The sequence below is a fragment of the Trachurus japonicus genome, chromosome 11 (genome assembly GCF_045865225.1).
Source record: "Trachurus japonicus isolate A0001 chromosome 11, Traja_1.0".
NCBI lineage: Eukaryota > Metazoa > Chordata > Actinopteri > Carangiformes > Carangidae > Trachurus > Trachurus japonicus.
Window position 1 is genome coordinate 16,557,608 of NC_140917.1, and position 23,549 is coordinate 16,581,156.

General features: G+C 42.3%; 1 protein-coding gene across 7 annotated transcripts in view; it reads right to left on the reverse strand.

The window, feature by feature from the left end:
• LOC146978555 (RNA-binding motif, single-stranded-interacting protein 3) overlaps positions 1-23,549 on the reverse strand; it is a 260,610-nt gene that overhangs the window by 132,400 nt on the left and 104,661 nt on the right. For 6 of the 7 annotated variants that reach the window (XM_085791302.1, XM_085791295.1, XM_085791298.1 and 3 more), the window contains one exon: positions 13,156-13,313. In XM_085791302.1, the coding sequence (XP_085647428.1) occupies positions 13,156-13,313 (158 nt within the window). The remainder of the gene's footprint in view (positions 1-13,155; positions 13,314-23,549) is intronic. The other variant, XM_085791297.1, reaches the window with a different exon arrangement.

Genomic DNA, 23,549 nt, shown 5'->3' on the forward strand with positions numbered 1-23,549 from the left:
GAGACGAGATTCAGGAGTTATGCAAATAATATGAGGAAATGTTGCATTATAATACTGATAAAGTAAGATATTTATTTAAGACAATTCTGATGCACATGCAGCCACTGAGCTAGTTAATGTGTTAGCTGCTGTATGCCTATCTGTTTATTTGCACACAGGTGTCTGCCCTGCTTCAGTACTTAAGTGGAAAAAAAATGTATGCTCTCAGTCTGGGAAGCAGTTAAAAAGCTCAGTGCTTTTGGCACAAATTGGGGGAAAGTTCTCATTAAAACTTTGTTTGGACTCTGGGGAAGCGGGAGACAGTAGCTTTCCAATGCCAACTCATCACGGCTTGCCTCATTAAATGTTAAAGATGGCTCATCAATGCATCGTATCCACAGTCCAAATATCCGCCACAAAGACACTGCATCAAGATGAAAAGACAAGGTGGAAGGAGCCAGCTTCACGGCCATAATGGAGACATATTGGAGACGGATGGAGAATGTGATCAGCATGTTCATGTATGGTGTGTGTGTGTGTGTGTGTGTGTGTGTGTGTGTGTGCGTGTGTGTGGCTGTGGAAGACCCTGCTGGTGGCTCCTTTGCCTCTCTGCCAGGCAGGCCTGGGGAGGCTTTGATGTGACAGAGGCAGTCCCTGTGAAGCGCAGGTTTAACACTGTGATGCTGCGGCCGGGATGCAGAGACTGTCTCCACTAATCCTATTTCAATCACTCTCGCTGCCTCTTATCTTTGACTCCGCTGGCCCTCGGCCCTCGGCCCTCCCCCCTCCTCACAAATCTTTCCCACTCTTTTGCTCTCTCTCTCTCTCTTCCTCTCTTAATGCCCATCTACCATCCTTTCCATTTCTCTTTCCCATACTGTATCCTTCACTTGTCTCCTTTTGTCTCTCCCTCCTCCCTCCTAATAGGAATCCCATGGCAATCATTCTGATGCAAGAATGGATCAACCCTAAGAAAAGAAGACGCTAGAAATGAAACTGCCTATAAAAAAAAGGGCTTTATGAGCTATTTTAGGATGATGGAAATGTACAAATTGTGGCGGATGTAAAACATGTCATTCGTTTGACAGCTGTCTGGACACGGAAATGTGATAAAACTGAGGCTGAGCCAAATGTTTTGGAGAAAGAAGCATCATGCACACGAGCGACATCCCAGCACTGCATCTTTCTTTCCCTGCTCTCTTGCTGGATAAAATAATCCAGGCCTTTTTCTTTTTTTTGTGTGTCATCAGAGCTGGGAAAGTGAAGTGGCTCTTTGCTGTATGAGGGCATTTGGGAGAGAGAGAGCGAGAGAGAGGGAGAGAGGACTGGTCAGAACCACAACACGTCACTGTGGTGGTGAGAGTACACAGGAAAGCACAGCGCTGGAAAGGATGGACGGACCACCCAAGTGTTGTGCTCAGACCTTGCCCTCGGCCTTCAGACACACACTGCAAAGGTCTGCGAGTGCGCGTGTGAGTTATAACACAACACAGCAGTGCCTTGAACGGCACGTAGGTGAAACCTGATCTGGGACAAAGACCGTTTTCTCCTGTCTTTGTATATTTGGTGTATTTGATGAGGTGTGAGTGTATGTGTGTCTGCGTCTGTGTGTGTGCAAATGTAGTGTATTTGCATATGACTGCCCATCTGTGCCAGCAGATGAAGACTTGATTACAGTATATATGGCATTTGAGTTAACTGGCTCCCGCAAGAGAAAAGAAGCAGCACGAATGAAAGCTATGCAGGGAGGAGGGCAGGCTTTACTGTGCTCAGCTGTTAGACTGTGAACATAAGCAGGCCTGTTCAGCACCTTTGCACCACCTGTGCAGGGGGATGGGACAGATGCGAAAGGAACACTATAGAGAACAATAACTTCAATTGACCACCTCGTCGGCCCTAACGCAAAAAATAATTAGCGGAATGTAGATACTGCTGCTGAAAAAGGAAAAAAAGTGTTGAGGGTTCTGCTCATGGAGGAGCAGGTGCAGCAGACTCCCACCATCCAGATTTACTACTCAGTCTGTGCAGCACATATCACCCAGAGACATTTCATAAGCTCATGTACGCAGTGTTTTATCAAAAATTGCAATAGTAATACTGGTACTCCTGTAAGTGGCACAGAGAAGAATTTAGGTACATCATTTCTATCACTTAGTTCAGGTAGTGACACTTTACACTCGTTTCCCCAGCGACAAACAACTGTAACAAGTATCTGCTGACAAGACTCCAATACGTTTAGAGGACGAGTCAATCTCTGGTGAATCTTGTTGTTTAAGACATTAATTGTCTTGCACAGTTTCAGTCGAGAGGCTTCATGGTATTACAGATTATTGCTGTATCAGTGTCTCGAGATTTTAAACACACAAGACGAGTGACTAATATTTATAAAATCATTTGGAGATTTGCTTGATGAAATTCTGCTTTTTCTTGACTAATTATCCACAGAATATTTAGTTTACCCCAGTGATCAGATAACCATTTTCAAACATAGTGAAAATTCCACCTTTTCTAGTAAAACGACTTAAAACTTTACAGGATGCGTTTCATGTTGTTTAGCCTTTGATGCTAATGCGAGAGACAGATGTCACTGTGTCAGACACGCAGAGAGGACCGAGCAGAAGAAAAAGACGAAAACAGAAGCACGACTTCTTTGTACTCTTATATCAAAGATTAAAAAGGAGAAACAGGACGTGACAAAGAGCCAAACACAAAGAGGATGACAGATGACAAAACTCAGGCAATCGGCACGTACAAACATTCAGGATATCACACTCACCAGTCAAGAAAAGAAATATATGCTGTGCACATTTTGTATTATGTCTGTATATATAATAGATAAATATGAACTGCATATGTAAACTGCAGCTAATGTGTCCCACAGCTCATACAGTACATCCCCTGACACAGACAGGCGTACAGTGCATCTTATTGTATAGAAATATTAAACCAATGTTTTTGTGAAATGTCGTCCCATCTGCTGTTGCCATGCAACTATTGAAAATCTGATAAGATCCAACTAACCCCCAGCTACTGTACTGTATATAAATGTGTTCTTACTTGTATTGTTTTGCATTGTGAGTTCTGCAGACACACTGAACTGATAAGCAGTGTCAGGGACATACAGCAGCAAAACTGACAGCTGAACATTGAAAATACTGAACTGTTTACCAACAACTTTCCAAAATTTCATATTTCAAGCCCAGATTTTGTGGCATCTGCACAAGTGTTTCACTGACCCAGAATATGGAATTTAATTGCTTCAGGGATTTTGAAACTGAACAAAGCCTTTCATGATCAGTAGCCAGCAAACTGACTCACGGTTTGTATGGTAACATTTTTTTAAAAAGAGAACTTGGCACTTAAAGAAAGAATCCCAGAGGAAAGAGCTTCATGACAGAAGGAAGAGGGAATGACAAAAACGCAGAAAGAGAACACAAGCTTCATGAATTAAAGGCATGTTTAAAGACAGGTAGAACAAGGATGGTGGCTAAAATAAGAAAGCTGATGAAAATAAAGGATTTTTATGAAGAAAAAGAAAAATGGAGGACAGAGAATAGGCACACAGAGACAGAGAAGAAATGTAATAAAACACAGAGATACAGTGGGAGAAATGAACAGAGGAGGCAAAACTGTCCTGATGGACACCTGGCAGGGAGCAGAGCAGCTGTTCAGTCCACCTCCAGTGACGTCTTTCATGACCTCTGAGCCTCTGAGCTGGCTGTTTGGTGGTAATGGCCTTTATCTAGTATATCCTTGTATGGAGCTGCCTGGAGACTGTGACACATTTTAACCAAATGACATCAAAGTCAACCTTCAACCCTCTGTTGTTTTCTTCAAGGGATATTTCAACATTTTGGCAAATTTGCCCATTGCCATAATCCCTATAGTCATAGCAGTAGGTTCGTTACCTTTAATTGTCGGTACAAGCTGTTTTTCGATCGGTGGGGCAGAGATAAAAGACGCTCTCGTGGACGAGTTGTGACCCGCACATTTGCCACGCTATGAAATTATAACGTAACAACTCCGTCTTGTAATGTTACATTATTATTTCATAGCATGGTGAATGTGCTGGTCACAACTTGTCCACAAGAACGTTTTGGAGTTGTTGGATTGTGTATTTGATGAGTTTGATGGGGGAAACCCAGAAATACCATATGCCTCTGTAGCGTTAGCTGATCAGCTTGTATCTCTGCCCTGCCGATCAAAATACAGCTTCCACCGACAATTAAAGGTAACAAATCTACTGCCATGACTATAGGGATTATGGCAATGGGCCAATTTGCCAAAATGTTGAAATATCCCTTTAGGCAAAAAAATATGCTTATTGAATCAAAGCTATGCATGTTGCCTACCTTGGTTTGTCACATTACTACAGTATGTACAGTACTTATTTCATATCGTTTACAGAGGCGTATTTGATAGTATTCCAGTATACCATTGTTAGTCAACATGATAATGGTGTCTAAATTGGAAATATATCCGAGTGTAAATACTGTGTTGGCAATGACCAGCAGTGATAAATCAAAAACCTTCAACAAATTGGATAATTCCTTTCTTGGCTTTAGCACTCTATCTTTTTCTTGGCAGAATTTCATCAGGTTTTTTTAGGTGCTGGGATTCCCCCGTGTTTTGTTGGCAGGTTTGCAGCAAACTGGCAAATGTGTAGCTTCAAACCTTTAATGTCTGTAAATGCAGGAAACGGGAAAGGTAATGGAGCCATAAGTGGTTTGTTTGTTTCCATTTTTTCTTCTACTTCAACAAGTGACATTCTTGAGGCGGCACTGCAGGACGTCTGGAGAACCATGACACAGCAAATATAATTTGTTAGAAAATGAGCACCACAATCTACATGCAGCGTTTACTGTAGTCCATTTCCAAGACTGAGTGATTGCAGTACCTTGGCCGGCATGTCATCGCACCAGTCTGTTGAAGTTGGCCATGTTCACACTCGGTGGTCATTAACTGTCATCAACTATTCTAATTTCAATTTTTCCTCATTTCCCTACTGATGTGATCTCTTCTCATGAACATTCATTTTACCTGGCAAGTGTGTAATGGATGACAACCTGATTAGAACCATTCAAACTTCCCCACCTGCCTGCAGAAAGGGAAAAGCAACACAGCCGCTGGGCACCAGTCAGGCAATTTATGGAGGAAAAGGTGATTTAAAAGTTTCAGCGTGTGTTAAGAATTCATTGGTAGAGACAATTTGTCTTCGCATTACGGGATTTTCAATAAAAGAAAGTTTTAAAATTCAAACTACTGTTGAACATCCATCAGGGAAATAGTTGTCACTCTCTTCTTTCTTTTTCTCCTTTCTCTCTCTCCCTTTCAGCTTAGTGTTACAGGGTGTCTCCACTTCCTGTAAATGTCGTTTCAAATTAAAAGCCCTCTGCAGAGTCATGTAATTGTGGTTTCATGACTTCACGATATTGCAGCAGCAATTATTTAAATGTACATGGTGGAAACATTTGCTGTGAAACAAATGCTCATCATTACCAATTATTTATTTTACTAGAATGATACAAAACTCTGAATGTGTTTTCTGAATATTGTATTATTCAACAAAACTTCAACCTTAACTTCTGTGCAAAAGTATTTTCAGACAGATTTTGGAATATACTGGCCTTAATGTGGAAAAAAGTAAAATCTTAAAGTATCTAACATTTAACCGGAGACTCAACACTGTCTTCTCAACAGCGAGTCCTCGACTAACGTGTGAAAGTCAAAATAACATGAGTGCATGCCAACACTGAAACTCTGGTATATAGCCAGCGGTAAACAGCACTCCAAACAACAGTGAACTTGGTGTGTTCTCAAAGGCTGTCAAACTGTTTTCAAATGCAACATGGTGAATTGCCAACATATCTGGTGGAATTCAAGGCCTGTTTTTTGTTTGTTTGTTTGTTTTTTATATATATACACATATTATCCCTAAATAAAGGCAAGTTTACTGAGCTGTGGAATAGAGGACAACCTTTGTAGATCAACAACTAGAGGATTAGATGTGGATAACTTTTCATTTTTCATTTTTACACTTAGGTTTTGTGTTTAAGTTTATTTTGAACTTGGAACAAAGTTATACGAGCAACTTCCCAGCATTTCCAGTTTTTATATTATGCTAAGCTACTGTACAGTAAATGGCAGCTGGCTGAAGGTTCATACTATACGGACAGCTTGACAGCAGCATTTATCTTCATCTATTTATTTAAAGGGGGAATGGTTTCAACATTGGTGCAGGAAAGGTGTTCACCACAGAGACACAATTCCCAAAAAGTGCCTCAGACTGAGGTTGGGAGAGCGAACTACAGACTGGTTAACTGAGTGTGCATCAAGAGAAGACAAGAGCAACAGTAAGTGACAGCAGGAAGCATTACCCTGTTGTTCTGAGTGGAGCTAGTTGCACCGTCTTGCTTTCTCACGCACACTCTCTGGTCTTCGTCAGAGCCAGCCTTGCAGAGTAGCCCCTGTTTGTTTGGAAGTGTCCAACCTGTCAAACCCACATGCCATGCACTGCTGTCTGACACGCACAAATGAACACATCTCATCTGTGCTGGTGCTGCTTTTGCTTTCTAGATACTGCTTCAAATGAAAGGAAAAGTCAGTAGAGGGAAATGGAGAGGCAATAGAACAGAGGAAGGGGGAAGGATAGAGAGTTAACGGCTGAGAGTCCCGAGATCTCAGGTTTTGTCCCTCACGTCAATCAGTCTTTCTGGTACCAGAGAAACTGCCTCAGCTTTTGTTGAAGCTTAAAAACTGTCATGTGCTGGACTGGAGGCAGATAAAATGCAAAGCACAGCAGGGGGGGTAGAGGGGTGGGGTGGCACAGAAGACTGTTGCGCAAACCAGCATGTTATGGCAGGGATAGGATTTGTTGCTATGGTTATTAAAGTGCTATTAGTTCCTAGAAGAAAACTGGGATGAAATGCGTCTAAGTATCCAGTCAAGTTTTTTTTAAAGACTGTTAATATAAGTCCTGAGTTCAAAATATAAATAATAAATAAAAAGCTATTCAAGAAAATCATTGTTAGTGCATTAACTGTTAACACAGTCAACCTCAGTACAAAGGTGGAAGAGAGGCCCTTTCCAGCCTCTAAATAGGCAAACTGTCTATGTGTCATGTATACAGTAATGGGGGGATAAATAATTTAAAAAAAACAGCCTTAGGCTAAATCAGCTTCACCACTCGTTCTCACTCTAAAAATCAATGTTTGGGGAGGCAAAAGGGGTTGTGTTTTAGTTTGTTCACCCTGGCCGGAGAAATGACTATGTCACTTTTGCTGGAGTGGAGAAGTGAAGAGATGAGCATGATGAAGAGATGTGAGAGAGAGCAGCTGAGAGAGGAGAGAGAAAAGGGAAGGCAGCAGGAACACGGAGAGAGTAGAGAGAGTGTAAGAGATGATGGTGAGAAAAGAAAGAGGGAACGGTGGAGTGAAAATGAAAGAGGGTAGTGAGAAAAAAGAGGGAGAGGTGTTCAAACACAGAAAAAAAAGTGGGTATGAGGGGCTCTGAGGCCATGAATAGCAGATGCTTCCACTCAGCATGAGGCTGTGGGAGTAGTTTACTTTGGGCATTCCTGTGGCTGTGTCACTATGGGCTGGGCATCGTCCATCGCCAATGGCTGACAGTCATCACGATGTTGAGCCCTGCATCGTGATTCCACCCACCCCTCTGTCAGCGGGGCGCACCCTGGCACACATACACAAGAAATCCAGTGTCTCTGCTTTAACATTGTATATCTGCCAATATGTTGAGTCCTGTACTCCTCTCATACTAAACTTGTTAAATGTTAAACATACTCTGTATTAGATACATTGCGTAATGCGTAGCACATTACACAGCTGTAGACCGGTTAATCTCACATGTATTGTTTTTTATGCGCTTCTTGATCAAAATACTAATATGATATGAATGATATGATGCTAACCTGTATCATGTATTAAAACCAACATTGGATTTTTGATACCAAAACCAATATTGCCAATTTTTAAATCTGATAAAGACATCTTGTATTAGATGATATTTCTTCTTAAAATAAACATATAACATGATAACATATTCTTGAACTTTACACCGTAACGAAGAGCTGAACTGGATTGTCCTCTGACTGAAAGTTTCTGGATATGGCCAGACAAACCTGTAACACCCAACAGTGATGTCACAATGTACCGTCACAGTCTACAGTATCCATAACTGCAGCTAGGTGAGAAGCAAAGTAAACCTATAACAACCAATTAAAACTAAACTTTAAATATTGAATTTCAGTTGTATTTCTAATGCAAATTCCTTGCTCCTCCCTGGCCGACATACATATACAGTATGTGCCAACTGAGAAGGCAAATATAGGACTTTGAGGTTGGACAGGAGGGCAGTTACTCACAAAGTGTCTCCCCTCTGTCGTTTTCTTTCTTTTTTTTTCCTAAACAGAGCCATGGGACCGGCCTGCTCTGATAGTTAGACAGCTAATGTCAACAGTAGACCTCGGAGAGTCATTAGGGATAATGTGGCGCTGCTGAGTGCCCGGGCCTGTGCGCCATAAAAACAGGTGGTCCCAGGGTCACCCCTCCCTTCTACTCCCCTCAACTTCTCTACTTAGCATACCTCATGGCTCTCTTTTCTCCACTCCCCTCCTTCTCCAGCACCCCCTTCACCATTCCCTCAGCACACACGGGAAAGGTTATTTGGACAATTGGCGGTGATTAGCTCTTGATTTGGCTCACTCTTTCCGTTTGATCAGGCTGCAGCATGGAGGCAAAAGCCAGCGAGAGAGAGGGCGCAGCTGTGGCTTGGCCACGGTTGAAATTGGGTGAGGAGAACCAGAAGGAGAACGAGAGGAAGAGAGGAAGCAGATGAGAAAGAGGGTTGAGGAGGAAGAAGAGGAGGGGTAAGGAGTTGGGGGTTTAGGGACCTCTAGGGTCCTTTGCTTTCTTGGCAGTTTGAGTTATGGATTTGGGCTTCTGGCAGAGAAAATGTGAACTGTTTGTCCCTGTTATTCCAGGTGTGGGCCCATGTAAAGAAAAAAAAATCCCTCTCTTTCTTCCTTTCAACCTTCTCTCTATGCCTCTCCTGGGTGGTGGACTGCAAAGAAAAATGTGGGTGCTATCTAATACCTTCCTGGTAAAATGGGTAATAAAGTCTGCTTTGCCCTAAAGTGTTTTGGGGCAGTATTGGCTTTTTGGCAGGGTTGGATGTTCTGGCTTCATCGATCTTTGGGTTGGACGGGGTTAGTGTTGGGCTTAGGGTTGGCTCAGTGCCTCAACCTGGCTGGTTAGGCCAAGGAATTTTTCTCACAGTAACGGCTGTTCTATCCTTCCTGCTCTCCATCCATCCTTTCATCCATCCATCCACTCATACAGCCAGCCAGGCAAGAAGGAAGGCCTCTCACTATCTGGGTGTTGAGCCAACAAATCCCCATTCCGCTCCTTTGGCCTGTTCTCTACACCCATATATCAGGCTGATGGTTGCGGAGAACCCGACATCCAGCCAGCTGAACAAAACAGAGATTAAGCACCCACCCGAATCCATTTAATTACTCGTTCAACAGCTCTCGGCATGTAACTCCAACTGCTGTGAGAACTTTGGTTTTCTTCAGCCTTTAGTTTTGCTCCCAATAACCAGGGGGGGGGTTGAAGAAGGTGGCAAGTCAGAAAGAAAACTTTTTACAAAAATAATCATATACTTGGATGTTGTTAACTGCATGTTTATGTAAATTTAAGGCTTGGTTACCCGCATATGTAAGGAAGACTGTACCAATCTGTTTTAACATGTCATCACATCTGTCTACATCTGGAGATAGAATTTCTAACTTAACAGTGCAGACAGCCTTCAAAACCCAAGCATCACCAAACAGGAATGTATAAATTGTAAATAACACCGGGACACTGTTGTCACTATTCAGGGCAAGCATAATGTCCTACTATGAATGGCTTAGACCATTATTAACGCACTAGTTCTGCATTATATGGCGTATGTAATATTTATGAAATATGTCATATCTATTTACAGAATTATGGATGCATCCTTTCAATCACTAAATTAAATATTGAGTGAAAAGTTAAGTATTAACATTGATCCAAACAAGAAATTAACAACCATATTTGAGGAATTTGTTTAAATCTGGGAACTCGAACTTCTGTTTTGCTGTATTTTAAGTGAGAAATGTGATATTTGGGAGACTAGGGGGCCTTGATGAGGGTTACTGAATGTGTGATGAGTTCACAAGGAGGGGGTCACAGCCACAGTAGAAGGCATTTATTTTGTTGGCCTCTCTCAGGCGATGTGCAACAGCCCACAATCAGCAGCTACAATATGGCCTGTTGTCAAGAATGCATCAGTTTGGCAGCAGCATGTTTGCTTTGGAGATATTGGTGAACCAAGGGCTCAAAAGCTGCCTTTCAATGTGTGTGACACAACAAACCCAGGCCCAAGAACCAGCTTTTACTTATCTCGCTGCCAGTAAGGATCTGTGTAAGACCACATACACACATACACACACTCAATGATATAATGCATTCTCTAGCTCCTTACCCTTCATCATCATCCTTAACCTACAATTAAATAATAATAATCTTCAAACGCAGCCTCAATTTTTGTCCATACAATGACACGAGTCCTCATGGGTTGGAGCGTTTTAGGGTTAAAGTCCCCACAAGGATTTAAAAACATGCACACATTCACACCCACTCGTATAGTAAGGCTTAAAATGTGCAGACAGGCATATGATCATGATGAAGAAAAATCGCTAAGCTAGCTAATGTGACTGAAACTCCCCTACGTCTCATTTTCCTAAAACTACAGTGCCACATTTAGTGTGTTTGTGTTTAACACTGAGTCTCCCTGGGAGAGCTGATGGGCTGAGTGCCAGGTGGAGGAGGAGCTGGGTGCTGGGCATCTGGGAAAAAACCTGAGGGGGACCCAGGGTGCTGCAGACTGCAGAACAGTCGCATGACCTTTTCTAGAATGCTGCCACCCGCCAACCACTGAAACACGGCCTGGCTAATTAAAGTTTCAGTGGCATTGGATTTTCACTGGCACAGCACACCTCGGGCAACCTTGGGGGCTCTTAGGCAGGCGATACACACAGAGGGAAGGATGGAAGATGGAAGAAAAGAGAGAGAGAGGAGCCGTGGAAACAGCTGAACCAGGTGACAGCCACTAGAGGACAGCACGGCTGATCCAAGCAATAACAGACAAACTCGGTACTGTAGCTTTCCGTAACACACAGAAGAAAGACCATATATTAGAATGCAAATCTACACTCACAAACATGCACACTGCCTGGGTATTTTACATAAGCCCCAACATGGTTTGCCCTTCCAAATAGTTCTGCTGGAAATATTCAAGATCATATGGAATTAGAAACGAAATTGAAACTGTCCAACACTGTACAACAGAGTGAATGCTAGAGCTAAGCAAGAGATATGCAATGTCAAAATGCCGAGTGCTTTTCCAAATCTTATCGGGCTGCCTCTCAGGCTAATGGAATTTCGATGGGTCAGTATCAAGAATAAATGCATGACTTATGACATGGCTACCGGGAGCATTACCAAATATACTGGACAGCATGTTCCCGTCTCCAAAGGATCATTGAATAATTGGCCGCGTTTGACCAGGACATTCTGGATATATGGCCAAGAAAAGGTTATGCAACCAGACAGACTCATGGCCTGTATTTCACAATCTGCTGGCCTTGTCTCCATTAATGATCTTGACCCCCTTTTCACCATTTTAGAAGTGAAAGGGCCTAATGGAGCTGAACAAAGCTGCTTGTGTGTGTGTGTCTGTGTCTGTGTCTGTGTGTGATTGTGTGTGAGAGACAGAGACACACAGAGAAAGAAAGCCCCTGTGACTGTGTGTTACTGCTTGATGAGGTCTTGGTCTGTGATTCCTGGGGGAGGTGGTCCAATCTAAGCTTTATTCGGCCTTATTGAGCTGTGAGCAGACAGGTGTGTGTGTGTGTGTTTTCTCTATCAAGAGCATTTGGCAGATTTTTATGAGTACCTTTGTGTGTGTCCCTAATATACACTCGGTTGGTAGCAGTTTAATGGGGTGTGCAAGGTATTTCACATGGATCCTTTTCCGTGCCTGTGAGAGGTTAGCTTTTTAGTTTGATTACTTTGGCATTTAAGAGCTTTAATATGTCATTTTTGTATATACACTGTATGGCATTGCCTGTCTGTAATGATAAATGTTGGTTTTCTACTATGAAAAATAAAATACAGCATTAAATATACTGCACAGAAACTTGTTTCTGTTACAGCCAGTTGTTTCACAGTATTTTATAACAAATAAGCATACAGATGCATGGACATGTCTTCGTGTTGCCTCTTCAGTACACACAACTGCTCTTTGAGCCTTTTTGACCTAAAGATAGGACTGAGGTTTGGTCTAGTTAGGTAAGAGACTAATTATAGTAAAAAAAAAAAAAAACAGCCAGCTTTAGGCAGGTGGAACTGCTTCGATTGATATTTGACTGGGCTGTTAGTGCTATGGTTTGATGGGCATAAGCTACAGCGCAGGTACTGTAGTTTCCAAACGCAAATGGGTTTTCCATCTTGTCGAAGTACGACATCATCTACACAAAGTGTCTCTTTTGTCTCTGGTCTGTCAGTGATTTATTCAGTGAGATGCTGAAATATGATCTTGTCAGGGGCATCTCCCAATTCAACTTATTTTGACTGTGGGACATATTATATTGAACAACTTTATCATTTTCAACTAGAGATATTGTTTCCATTAAAGGTGTTTACAGATGACAGCACCTCTATTGTATATGCTCAGAATACAATTGACTGTTCTTCTGTAACAATTATGTACAATATAAACTCTGACAAAAATGGCCATTGATGATGATAATCAACCAGTGACCATTTAAACACTAACATGTTTATAAACTAAAGGAAAGAATAATATGAGAACTTAAAGTTTCCACATTAAATTAGTGTGCCAGACACTTATGTGGGCTACACTAACATTTGAGCCGGGAGTTGGAGTAATATATAAAAGCAAAGTGTGCTGCTGGCTGAGTATAGGACATAAGACTAAGTAAATTAAAAAATCCAATGTTTAAGATCAGATTTACAAAGTGGCAGTGACTTCCATACCAGCACTTGCACAAGTGCATTCACACTGACATTTCAAATGTGGTAAAACGCAGTGCACAAGTCCAGAACTTACGGTTGGCAGAGTTTGATGAGGTCCTGGTCGGTGGTCCCAGGTGGCAGGCCTCGGATGTACAGGTTGGTCTTACTCAGCTGCTCCGCTCCTCCCTGGCTGCAGCTGTTGGTGCTAGGGCTGGGAGGAGCCATTGGGTGAGGGGGTGGAGCATAGGGCTGCTGGGAAAAGAAGAGAGGAAAGACTCAATATACACAACTAAGAACAGGATTAATTTTAAAGAAGTGGAACGATTAGAGAAAGAGTTAAGAACACAACAGTATGGTATAACAGAGTGAGGACAAAATAAATGCTAACATTTCTTAGGCATTAAAAGCAATGTGAGAGGAGGGAGAAAAATATATCTTCAAGAAACAGCAATGTTATTGCAGTTATGAAAGTAGACATTTTAGGGAAGCTAGAGGAGAGAGAGGAGATGAGATCAGGGTCACTAAGAAATGAAAACCCAGCAGAAAATATTAATGATTAAAATTTTAGGAGAAAAAAATCTAACCTCAGACTCAAATAGTAAGAATAGTAGAGAAAATGGGCTGCACAGTAACAAGAAATAAAAGGCAAAACACTTCAGATGAGTTCATAAAAGATATTTTCTGTATCCCGTATTCACTTATTATTCTTCAGTTTTTTTGTCATTATGTCACTTTGTGTCACAGAGTGATGCAATTAACTGCATCGGGTTCTTTGTCAGTATGCTTGTCTTTTATCTAAACATGGGAATGGAGTCAAAGATGCAAACTTTTCTCTTTTTTAAAATCTTAAGTAAACATTTCTCTAGGGGTAGTCTGTGAAATTAGGGTTCATAAGGCATCCTGCAGCTTATAAACAGTTTTAAATGATGGCAACTTCCTGCTTACTATTCATACCCTCAGAACCAATTTCATTACGCTGTAAAACAATTTACACCTCCATATATCTGATATCTTGATGCAGTAATCCTCTCCAGCCTATTTCATAAACATCTCAATATGAATGTCTTTTTTTTTCAGTATAATCTCTATCATCAAAAATGTATTCAAAATGCATTAGATTTGTGATCTCCCTCCCTCCTTTATTTTTCTACCTCTCCTTCCCCTCCTCTTCTCTCCTCATGTGCCAGTTGTGCTGTTAGTGTAGATTTATGGTATAGGAGTCAGGGCCCCCTGCTCACAGCCCATTTATATCTCTATTGCAGGGACACTGCACATAGTGACAGAGAGAGAGAGAAACGGGGCCCTGCAGGCATGAGCGGAAAGAAAGAGAGAGAGACGGAGGAAGGGAGAGAAACATTAGGAGAGAGTGAGTGAAGAGGGAAGAGAGAAGGAGAAAGAGACGATGCACGCTGCAATAAAATAAGTGAGTGATGGATGAAACCGAGAAAGAAAGAAAAATGGCCATGGAGAGTGTGACATGACTAAATACCACCACCAGCACCAGTTAACCACGTTAACCCTTTACCCTCCCCAGAGACAACCTCCAGACCTCGTACCACGCTGTAACACACACGTACAAACACACAAAACACACCATTAGCCCTCCAATCCACCCTACACGTTAGCAGCCGGAGCATGGCTGATTTGATGCGCTATTTTAAGCGTGTGTGCCATGCCAGCGTGTCGCCTCCCACTCTTCTGCCAAAGAGCCGGGGTCCCTGAAGCGTGAAGAGGGAGCCACGTCCATCAATGGACGGCTAATTACCACGCTGAGCTAAGTGGAACTGATGGGCAGCCACTCGCTGTGCTGGACGCACACATACTGTACACACGTCGACGGGTGCGCACACACATGGCCACACGAGATAACACAGAAACACCTTTTTCCACACAACAGCCACAAAACGGTGAACCATCACCAGTCCTCTGGGGCAACTCAGACCCAAGTCTCATATAATTCAAGACTCAGATCCTGTGTGCAAGTGCACATCAGGTCACAGGTTCATGAGAAAATTCAGTGGAAGGATTAAAGGTCTCTGAATGCTGACCTTTAAAACAGATTGGCATGTGATGATTTCAGACCTGTTAATGGAGTCGTTCATATCTGAGACACTGAAATCCTCAGGGTCCAGGCCTGAGAACCGATGCGGGGCAGTGGAAGACTTGTTGTTATATTGTTTTATTGCTGTTCATGTGTGTTTTATTACCAGGTCACAACTTGGGAAGTAAGAAGTATCCTCTTCCACTCTCCTTGCTATCTAATAATAAAGGCATGAGAAAAAGAATCAAAATAACACAGAAACACGAGTATTGAATGTGTTTACACGATTTCGGTTACTTTCAGGAACTTAAATTCCTCAGCAGCTTTCAAGTTTTCATTTCGGTGAGTTAAGTCCAAATCTCAAGGCTGGGACTGTGATCGCCAAAAACAGGACAGCAGACACACAGACAGACTCACACACACTCACACACTTTACCTCCTCCTCTCGCAGATGCCTCATACTGCTTTCACAGGCTGAAATGAAAAAAAGCAGCACTCCTCTCCAGCCATTCACGTTTCCATGCTGTGGCAGTAGAATAGAAGAACCTTAATCTCTTGAGTGCTCCATGGGAGTTATTCTCTTCCACTCAAAGTTACAGGAACGTGCAGAGCTGCAGTTCAAGCTTCAATTTTGAGGTTTCCACCTCCCGCCCCCCCCCCCCCTTCGCTTCTTTGTTTTATTTTTTTTCTCCAGTCCATTGTAGCTGAAATTATACACGCACCACTTAACATACTGGGTGACACGTACAAATTCACCAGCACAAACAGGAGACACTACACAGTGTTGCTGTCAGCGCTGAAGGTTAATTGAAAGCCCCTCTCTCTTTCACAGGCTCTCTTTCTTTGTTTTAGCCCTTCAGTAATATACACAACCCTCCTCCTCATCCTCCTCCTCCTCCCTCGGCTCCAGGCTTGGCTTGCATCCTGGGCTTTGGAATTCATGTGTCCCGCCCTATCGATTTGCTTTCATTTTTTAAGGTCAGAAGCTGAAATCTTACACAATGAGGCATGGAGGGTCAGAACCAGCCCATTACTTACAGTGCTGGGCGAGAAGGCAGAGAGCGAGGTTATCCAAGGGGAAAGAAAAAGGCCGCAAGAGTCCCCTGGGAAGAAGAATGGAATGGGTGCCGAAGGTCTCAGAGGAATGGAGACTGTTGGATGGCGGGATAGGGTGAGCGGGTTTGTTCTCGCATTCTTCAGGACTTAAGGATTTAATGGTGGTTTTTTGTTTTTATTTTATTCTTGGCAAAATGAATTAAGGGAGTATTCTTGCACAGAAGAGTGCAAAAGTTTAGATAAGTAGGGTAAGAAAAATGGACAAGAAGTGCCTTAAAAACTGATCAGCACTTTTTTTGGTTTTTTAACTTACACTGCCATTATTGTGTAATAACCGCCCTTTAATGTTCATGCATCGGGGGCTTGTATGAGTGTGGGAGAAATTAGCCAGTACACAAGCCCACACATACACACACACACATCACCACCAAAAAGTTCCTCCCACTTTTTTGTTTTACATCAAGTTCTCCCTTGGCTTCTTCTGGTCGCTCCACTGGAGGTTAACAACCGAGCTTGTTTCTCTTTCCGGACGGTTTCGTGACTCTGTTTACCCTCAGCCTGTCAGCCTGTAAGACCCGGCTTCTCAAATATATAATAAATACAGGCCTTGTGTGTCAGAATGATGAGGATTGAATACGGCACTTGACAAAGCGCATTTCAGCAAGAGAGGGGAGGGAAAAGGAGATTGAGGGAAAGAGAGAGAAACAGAGGGGGAAAAAAGCAAGATAAAAGGAGTTAAAGGGAGAAATAGAAGAGAGTGTGGGAGAATAGCTGGTTATGACACTTCAAAAACCTCCAGGTGGTAAATGAGAAAAACCTCCATTCTCCCTCCTCCCTACCCAGCTGTGACATGCTGCTACAGAGGCTTACTGGGGATTTCAATTTGCTGCACTGTATTTTAGACGGGCAGAATGGTTTACACAAGCCCAATTTACCGAGCCAGCCGTGCAGGGGGGTTCACAGCCTCGGTGACATGCCACAGAATGTTTATGAGTGTATTATGTGAGGATGATAAATCTAGCGTACGATACATAGGCTGAGGGTGTGCAGCGCTGTGCTGTATATTCACACACCCGCCAAGGACAACACAACCCTCTCTGTCACTGCAAGTAATCGCTACAGATCCGAACCAGCTGTTTGTACTGTTTTCAACACATTCATATATAACAGCTTCACACTGTGTTAAAAACTTGTTGCATTATGCGAAAGTTCACATTCAATCCTCCCTAATGTCAGATTTGTGACGATGCAGTCTTCAGATAGTCCGACGGCATTTTAAATTGTCCATTTTAATTTCAGTAATAGCACAATTTTCTTATACTACAAGGAAATGGAAGGTACTTCTCAGAAAGGAGGGAAAGGGTAATAATTGTAATTGACATTTGAATTCTAAGTTTAATGACATGGCATTCCTGCAGGGAGTTCCTGGTAAGTTTGGTTTCCCATTTGTCTAAGTTGATTACATCTTCTGATAAAGCGGTTTCTTCCGTGGTTGTACAAAAATTGAGGAAAGGTACCATGTGAGTAAACAACTGCTTCACAAACAGAGAGGAGCTACAGCAGTAATTGGAATGAGAGCAGGGTTGTGGCTTCCCTTGCTTCTCTCCCTTCCTCCCTGCACTCTGCAGGGCAGGGCTGTGACTGGAGGAGAGGCGGCTGTGCACCAGCGTGGTAATTGGCCCTGATTTATAGGAGGCCAGAGCAGCCAGCGAGAGCTAGCTCAACACTGGCACAAGGCCATACAAGGCCGCGCTGTCAATATCAGTAAAGCAACCCGGGCCGGCCCAGCCCCAGACCCCCGACGGCCAGTGCGCCACTACTCCAGATCAGCTGTCACCACACAGGAGGGCACCCGTGTGAGTGGGTGCATGCTAGAGTGTGCATGTGCATTTCCTGTTCTGTGTGTTCCTGTGTTCTGGGGGTTTGTGTTCAACTAGTCACTTGAGTCAGACACACATACACACAAAAATGTGAAAACCTGCCACAAAAAATGACAAGCAGTCTCCTTAAATTGAAGAAAAACGCCTCTCAGTTCATCCTCCATTAATTCATGCTGGCAAAGTCTCTGCAAAGGCTCTTAAAGACAAGCATAGTCCCAGAGGCATCCCTTCCAAACTGCCAGAACTAACAGCTAGCTCGGCGGTCGGCTGCATTCACAGCAGCCTTTAAGCACAAGAGGAACACAAATCCCCCATCCATCCTGGATAGCTGCTTCCAAACCTTTAGCCCTTAAACATGTGTTTTGAGAACCGCAGCCGCATCTCAATGCCGAACACAGAGGGAGGGACACTGAGAGACAGAAGGAAGAGAGCGCTCGCCTGTCCTCCTTTTGCCTCTCTTTTTCATGCCTCGTTCTTTCTGTCTTTGTCTATGCCTGTCGAGGTAAACCCATAGCCAGAGGACTGAATAGCAAATCATCCCCAACTCACCTGGGAATGCAACACTCCTCTCCTGATTCTACAGCCAAATGTATCCTAATAGGGAAGAGTGTGAGCGCGCCGTGTGCCGAGAGTGCAGGAGTAAAGACGAGGGATGAGGGAGAGAAGAAGGGGGAAAGAGATGCAGTTACAGGTATGAAGGAGGTGAAGCCAAGGCCTGAGAGAACAGCCAAACCAAGAAGCAAGAGGGAGAAATAGAAGGAAATCTAGGAGAGAGGGGTGGATAAGAAAAAGACAGATTAAAGCAAAGTGGATACATTTTGACTCTCTAATTCTCTCTGGGCTTCTTACAGCCTACAGAGCTTCTTCCTCTGTAAAAACAAAAAGCCCTGGGATCTGGGATACTGGAAAGCCGACACTGCTGTGGACAATGACGCAGAGCGCTAATTGTAAACGTGCTGATTGATCCATCTATATTTTCTTTCAAAGCAGGAGATGGAGCTCTTTCTCTTGTCCCATTTCTCTGTGTCCCTTTCTTACAACTCACTCTCTTATTATCCTCTTATGTCTCCAGACTATTTAACTCTTTCTGTCTCTGGCCCCTCTCTTGCAGCGACTCTCTTTCTCTCCTTCTTTCTCTTTGGGAAAGATAAGAGTGGGACGCTGTGTTTGTGTGTACAAAGCCCAAGAGTTAAAATACAGGTCATATCTTTCCCAAGGGGGAGAGATAGGATGTATACATGTTATCTGACAGGGAGGACAAGAACTATGGGGGTAAACAAGAGATGCTTTATGTAGCAGCACTGTTTAAAAATACTGAGTCATCTGTTTTATCTGCAAAGGGGTGACGAAGTGGAAATAGTGTCAAGCTTGAAATGTATCATTTTACTATGAGATTTTAAAGGTGCTTTCATGTTACAAATAAAAAACTCAATAATATTAAATCTGACAGAGAACAAAAATACTGTGTCATTAGCTGGAGTAAATTTGGCATAAAAAAGACAGCACGAGGACAGAGCCGGAGTTACAGTGAACAATTTTAGCTGTTTTATTTATTTACACTTGTTTGTACAAATTCAATTCTCATCCAGAAAAGAACTGAGGATCAGTAATTAGTCACAAAACCTGCACAGTTTAGAAGACTAAAAATTAGTATGTGCAAGGAACAACAATGCGAGTGTATGACCTAGAAATTGTGTTTTTCAATAAGGCTTTTATTAGCAGAAAAGGGCATCATCAGGAGAAGGCAGCACATTATAATGCTTCTGTGTTTTATGATATTATTACAAATTGACAAAGAAATTTCCATTTAAGGTCCCATGAGCATCATTTTTACTTCAAAAAATATATCAGGAAGTTTCATCAGCAAATTGTACTTTGGAACTATTTTCTCAAGGTTATGTGTATTGCTGTCTTAAATGTTTATTTGTGACATAAAAATCTACAGTAATTGAAAGAAAAATTTTATATTACAATCATCCCTTGCAATAAGTCTGTTCCTCATTGTGGGGTGAACTCACTCTGAGTAGAAGCACAACATATTGCAGGCGGTGTTTGCCTTTTAAGCCTCACTGGAAATAATCAACACAATGGTTTACAAGATGACAATAACAGTGTAAACCATGTGACAAATACGCCTGAAGACATGAAACATCGCAGGGTGACGTCTGAGTCTCATCATTTGCCCATGGAACTGACTCGCAGACTATTTTTAAATGACACATGACAGAGATAGACGATGTATTTGAAATATAAAAGAAATTTAAGGGATGTATTTTTGTCTTTCTTTTCGATTAAAAATTGAACAGTGTTGCGTTGCACTTTCATAACACACTTCTTTCAATTCTTACAGCTATGAAGTCTTGTAGTAACTAACTGCCTCTTCTGTTCAAACAATTTAAGAATCCGTTCCCCACAGGTTCGTCTCATCTCAGATTCCTGTTTAGTTTCTGTAGAGTGAGTAAGGCCTAGGACAAACACACACTTTCCCACCGGAGATACAATGCGCCATGCATTTACAGAACAGGTTGGTCACTTAAGCCCACACAAAAATTGACATAAACAGGTAAGCTTGTATGTTTATACCACTCCTATGACAACCATAAATTAGATTCTCTGTGGACACCACCAGTCCTCTGGTGTTTAGGTGACATAACCGGGGCTGAAGTGTGTTTGTGGAAAGTGATTACGTTGGTTTGGCTGGGAGTTTTGTGACCGCCGCAGAGGGATCCGTGAAAAAAAAAAAAGAGAGCAGAGAGAAAGTCGTGGGCAGAGCCAAAGTGAAACTCGATGGACATAAATATTTGGCCTGATTTGTCATCATTATGGCCAGCTGGGTCTGTTTGCAAACCAGCCAGTGTGGGAGAGGAGACTGCAGGATGGATGGAGCGAAGGAGTGGGAGTATACAGAGATGCTCAGTTAAAGACAGAGCAACCAGAGGATGATGGAGAGGGTGGGAAAAAGAGAGAAATAAAATGTTTCAAACTTTGGTGTCCAACTGAACCTAAGCCGACAACCGCAATCCCTGGACTGATGCAATGACAGATCATGGTTACAGATCGGTCCCCAGGTCACTGACTTCACTGAAAAATTCTAAGCTGACAGGTGTGGTAAATTGTTTAATATGAGAGAAAAAAAACTGAAAGCCAACAAAATGCATCAGAACTCAAGTTACATCTTCAGATTCTGTGCTATGTCCGATTCCTGAAACATGACAAGAAGTGCGTCATGTGTGATTAAATGTTTTCTGTTCTCGAGCCGCTGTATTTTACTGCATCTCAGCCTTTTGAAACATTACACGATCTGGAAATCCTCCCTCACCAGAGCTCTACACCCAGAGGGACCCTCAGTGTAAATCTCCATTTCTGTGTAAAACACCACCAGATATTAGAAAGAAAGAGGGCAGCAACCGCTCAGTGAAGAGCAACCCCCCCCCCCCCCTCTTTACTCTCCATCTCTAATTGGGCACATTCTTCAGGAGTCAGTTATGTTTTTCACAGGAAGCGTGAGCACAAACAGAGGACTGTGAGAGATGTGGAAAAGAGAGGGGTGTAGGGTTAGCTCCTATTCAGCGTTACCTGTTTCTCACTCTAATGTCTAACCAATCCAGTCACGCACATGCGCTGGCATCCTGCCTTGAAATGTTCTCACAGGCAGCATAAAGGACTGAGAAAGAGAGAGAGAGAGACTGAATAACACAATACACAACAATGTGTCTCGTTCCCTCCTCCCTCCCCCTCAAAAATGCATCAAGTCTACTCTCAAGTATACAGCGGTGGACAAAGTACACAGCTGCTGTACTTGAGTCGAATTACAGATATCCCTGGTTAAATTTTACTTCCTTTACTTTAGGGAATGTGTTTGTTGTTTTGTCATGGTTAACACTGCAAACATTAAAACTAAATCAATCTCTCTGTGTTTCAAACATGTTCTTCAGATCAGACTGGTCTCTGATAAGAATCTTTGTTTATCTAAATGAAGCCGTCAAACTGCTGTTCAAACAAGGCTGACAGTGGAGGAGCTGGCTGTGAACAGTTTTAGTTATTATTTTTTCTCGGGATGTAAACAGCTATTGTCTACCACATTTAGAAAAAAAAAAAAGAATGTATTTACTGAGAGTGCTCCATAGAAATTTTTAAGAGTAAAAAGCAGAATATTTCTCTTTTAAATGTAGTGGAGTGAAAGAAAAACATAAAAAAGTACAGACACTAGAAAATACTTAAAAGTATTTTGTTATCACCTGAACCTGCAGCATCTGTACCGCATATCATCCACCTTTAGTTCATTGTCCTTTGCTTGGTGGTCCAAGAACACCAACTTGTTTACTGACTGCTGTTTTTACATGACCGGCTAGATATCTGACCAGCTGACCAGTCTCTGAGTTATTGCTGAAGTGTGGAGAATGCCAGAGAGAGAGAGAGGGAGAGCGAGGGAGACAGGGGACAGATTGATAGAGAGGAAGCTTGAGCTGTCCCAGAATGCCATTTGTTACGCCTTTCTCCAGACAAACAAATTTACGTCTCCTCTTCCAGAAGGTCAGCTGTGCTCAAATTCATAAATAAGGCTGTAATTGGTGCAAGAGGCTCAAAGGTCCCCAACAGCCAAGTGCATGAGTTACTGCCCGACACTGACCACAGTGTGTGTGTGTGTGTGTGTGTGTGTGTTTGACTATGTGCCCACAGCCATATGTTAAAGGTACCACATAATGTTTGCATAACGGAGTGATGTTAACATTGCTTATATAAATAGCAGTATTTTTACATGATTCAGACCACTGTGAGCAGGTAATGCTCAGTAAATGTTACAATACACGATTAACAGCAGCTGTGTGTGTGTGTGTGTGCATGTGCAGGACATGCTATGCTTTGTGTACTAATATGAGAAGGTTAAATTACTGCACAGACTGATAGAAGTTATGAGACACACTGTCTCAGTCAGGCCTAAAATTCACTAGTAACAATGTCTTCCCACACACAAAGACATAAACAGAGGGAGTTGACATAAGGCATAATGGAGGCAGGTCTGATAACAACAGGTATATTATCAAAGTCGAAATGTCTTCATAAGTTTGACAAAATAAATCATAAAGAAAGCAATGTTTCAGAAAAGGAAGCAAGGACAATAATATCAATACCTATGTACAGTAGGTAATTTGATAGTAATTTGGTAGTTTGATTTTTTCACTAACATCTGTGTCTTTTCTTGCTATTTTGGTTTCTGTTTATATATATATCTTATTATTTAAATTTATATTCATTAAAATCAACCTGAGAATGTGTCAGTTATTGATGTGGTTGTCTCAGGTGTTTGAGGTGTGCCTCTCCTCTTGGTTGGTGCAGCCTTGGGGTTTAGCATTCAGATGATGTTGTATCATATTGTGAATTTAATAGCTTACAAAAATCCATGAAACATGTCTCTAATAAAGCCAGTGTGGATCGCATGTGGGAATTCAATCTCTTTTTTTCACATGATTTAATCTCCATGTCTAGCACATGTGCTTTGGACAACATTTA